This window comes from Carassius gibelio, chromosome B5 (assembly GCF_023724105.1).
Source record: "Carassius gibelio isolate Cgi1373 ecotype wild population from Czech Republic chromosome B5, carGib1.2-hapl.c, whole genome shotgun sequence".
Classification (NCBI taxonomy): domain Eukaryota; kingdom Metazoa; phylum Chordata; class Actinopteri; order Cypriniformes; family Cyprinidae; genus Carassius; species Carassius gibelio.
This window is the reverse complement of record NC_068400.1, coordinates 23,907,524-23,910,909: the sequence shown is the minus strand read 5'-3', so window position 1 is coordinate 23,910,909 and position 3,386 is coordinate 23,907,524. Positions and strand designations below refer to the sequence as shown.

At 39.4% G+C, this 3,386-nt stretch overlaps 1 protein-coding gene across 1 annotated transcript; it reads left to right on the top strand.

The window, feature by feature from the left end:
* Positions 1–221: 221 nt before the first annotated feature.
* On the top strand, positions 222–3,123 carry gpsm1a (G protein signaling modulator 1a). Its single transcript, XM_052557366.1, has 3 exons — positions 222–579; positions 1,097–1,476; positions 1,600–3,123. Exons 2-3 carry the CDS (start codon positions 1,165–1,167, stop codon positions 1,783–1,785), a joined length of 498 nt encoding a protein of 165 aa, XP_052413326.1. The 5' UTR covers positions 222–579; positions 1,097–1,164; the 3' UTR covers positions 1,786–3,123.
* Positions 3,124–3,386: the final 263 nt, after the last annotated feature.

The following is a 3,386-nucleotide window of genomic DNA, read 5'->3' as shown; positions in this document are numbered from 1 at the left end:
GGAACTGATCCCCACAGGAGGCAATGAATGGAACTCAACAATGCAGGAATGCAAGCCAGTGTGTATGTATGTGTGTGAACCAGACAGTGTGTGTTTTTGTTGGTGTGTATATGTCTGTGTTTGAGTGAACAACGGGAGCGAGATTTGGAAGCCGATTTCCAGTTCCTATAGCAACCATGATGTAAGCGGAGAGGGGCAACTGCGCCCCATTTCTCTCTATCTCTCCCCCCTCACTCTCCCTTTCTCTCCCTCTCCCCCTCGAAAAACAGTCAGCCCAGCACACAGGAAACCTGGGTGTGGAAGATAGGGAAGTCATCCTCATTTTCCTGGAATATAAGCAATTCTTTCTTGTATTTATTTTCTTTCTTTTTTTTCAATGTTTTTAAGATTTGCAAGCCATTCAGTAACATGTACGTTTCAAACTTGGGAGAGAAAGGTCTGCTTGTCATGTCTGCCAAGAAAATCATTTAGTGCCAGAGGCTGTGGCAATTGGTTTATGGCTGTTCTCAGATGAAGTCCCTGTAGAGAGCGCCTTTGTGAACTTTATTGCTTTTGGATTTTTTTGAGAAGGATAAAACTGTAAGTCATTTTTCAACTTTGTCACATGTAAAATATGTCATGCTTAAATATTTCTAGTAAAATATCTCAAATGTTTTATGTGATGTTACATATTATATTTACTAAAAGCTAATTTTCTTTATTAGAAACAAAGATGATTTAATGTTATTATTTTGTGCTATTCTAACACCAAATTTAAAATTTGATAAAAAATTGTTAGCTCATTCAAACTTTGCTGGTTTGCAGTTTATACATCATGCTAACTCTAAAATAAGCTATTATCCTGAATATATTTCACACCTAACTTTTCAGGCTCACAGAAGTAAGTCTGCTTTAATAAAACTTGACAAGTTTAAATGTTTAATAATCTAAATGTAGTTTTTAGTTAATGTTTGTATCATTCTGGGAACACAAAAACATTGTTAGTTCTTATAATGACATTCAGTTTCAAGTTTTCATGTTTCAGTGTGCTTCAAAATCAAGGATTTCATTAATCATTGGAAGAGTGTATAATATTTTGCTCTGTATTCTTTTTAAGGGTAAGTCACAGTTACCTCTAATGAGGTCTGCCCTTTCACTGTGCTCAGAGACCCCAGAAGCAGCGGCATGGAGAACCGGCGCTGCCAGGACCCTAAACAGCCAAATGCCCAGGCCAAAGAGGCCTCATCTGGGCCCCAGTCCTCCATGCCCCAGTCTCCTTTACTGTCTGGAGCCTCCTCCCTCATCTCCCTTACCCAGACAGAGGAGTTCTTTGACCTGATAGCCAGTTCCCAAAGCCGCAGACTGGATGACCAGAGAGCCAGTATAGGGGACCGTCTGGGCATCAGGATAGGACAGAACAATGTGGGACACTTGTGTGAGGCATGTAGTCCACAGGAACCTAGTGATGAGTTTTTCAACATGCTTATAAAGTATCAGGTAACACAACAGCAACTGAAATTCGATATCAGATGTGTGATGTACAAATGTGATTGACACTTACGTTCTTCAGATGTCCTCTGTTTGCATGTTGTGAACTTTCTCACTTTTCTCCCTCTCCAGTCCTCCAGAATCAATGACCAGAGATGCTCTTTGCCACCAGCATCAGACCCAGATGAAGACTTCTTCAGCCTTATTCAGAGGGTGCAATCCAAACGCATGGATGAACAACGGGTTTCTTTTCCTTCTGATGAAAAGGATGAAACAGAATTAAATTATAAGTCCAAAACCTCTGAGGGCTCAAGCTAGAGACTGTGGCACTTCTGATACGACTTCTACAAAGTCTTCTGCAAACTCTGACTCTCTGGCTACACATTTTAAAGATCTTCCAAGGCTGGGGTTAGGGGGCAGTTATATAGTTTTATTTTAATTAGTAGGATTATATCATGTTGAATTGTTTCATATTTTTACAGTCACCCTGAGGTGAATCCAGACCCAACAGATGTGATTCTGAGGAAATGGAAACACTCACATGTTTGTATGTTCCAACAAGTGTTCTTTCACAAAAATCTTTTGTGCAGATTTCAAGCAAAGCAACACCATGGAAAACGATAAACATGATGCTTTCCAAGGATAATATTACTAACTTTTGTCACACAACACAATATAGATCAGTGTGACAGACAACGGCAGCACATAATCTCCAAACAGGTGTATGTTCATTTAACTCAAGTGGAAAGTGTGTTTCAGCACACACTGAATATGAATTAACTGATACCCAGCAGATGGGAGCAATTGTATTTGGCATGACACCGAAGTTGTATGGCTCAGTTCATGTGGTTGTCTAATTCTGCTGATACCGTGAGTAATATAAGTAATACTAATAGTAATAGACTTCTTTCAGAAGACTTCAAGGGTTAGTTCACCCAAAAATGAAAATTCCTGTGTTTTACTCACCCTCAAAGCATCCTAGGTGTATGTAGTGTTCTTCTTTCAGAAGAATCCAATGGGAGTTATATTACAAATTGTCCTGGCCCCTCCATGCCTTTCATTGGGGTTAAGTGGGTGTTGGTTGTCAACAGTTCAGAAGACGTGAAATAAAGTGTGCGCATCCGTAATAAAACGTCCTTCCCACAGGGGTGAATAAAGGCCCCCTGTAGCAAATCCATGAATTTTTGTAAGATAAATATCCATATTTCAAATGTAATAAACACTTTTCTATCACTTCTGCCATCTGACATATGCAGAAGCCGTTCTGTCAGATGATGTAATACATTGGCATAATACATTGGCTTAGTGATGAGGGTGAAGACGCCGTTCATGACTTAGAAGCGCAAAATGAGCAGTTTGTAAAGAAATTTGTCAGAGGATTTTGATATAAGCCAACAGGAGACTGGTTTGTTTCCTTTGCTCCAATAAACAAACTTGCAAGACTAGCTATTCTCAGAGGCATGCGCACAGAGCCCTACGTCCTACGTCATTTGCCTGCACGTCTTTCACGTACAACAGTCAGCTGAAGCGAGAAATAAGTGTTTATTACATTTGAAATATGGATATTTATCTTAGAAAAATGCATGGATTCGCTACAGGAGGCCTTTATTCACCCCCCGGAGCTGTGTGAGACACATTTTATTACAGATGCATGCACTTTATCGAAGAGGTGAAATAAAGTGCATGCATCTGTAATAAAATGTGTCTCACACAGCTCCGGGGGGTGAATAAAGGCCTCCTGTAGCGAATCCATGCATTTTTCTAAGATAAATATCCATATTTCAAATGTAATAAACACTTATTTCTATATATATATACACAGATTGGATTCATCTTAAGGAAAAAGGGGTACATAAACACAGGCTAATTTTCATTTTGGGTGTACTAATCATTTAAGAAAGGCTAAATCCATCTTGAAC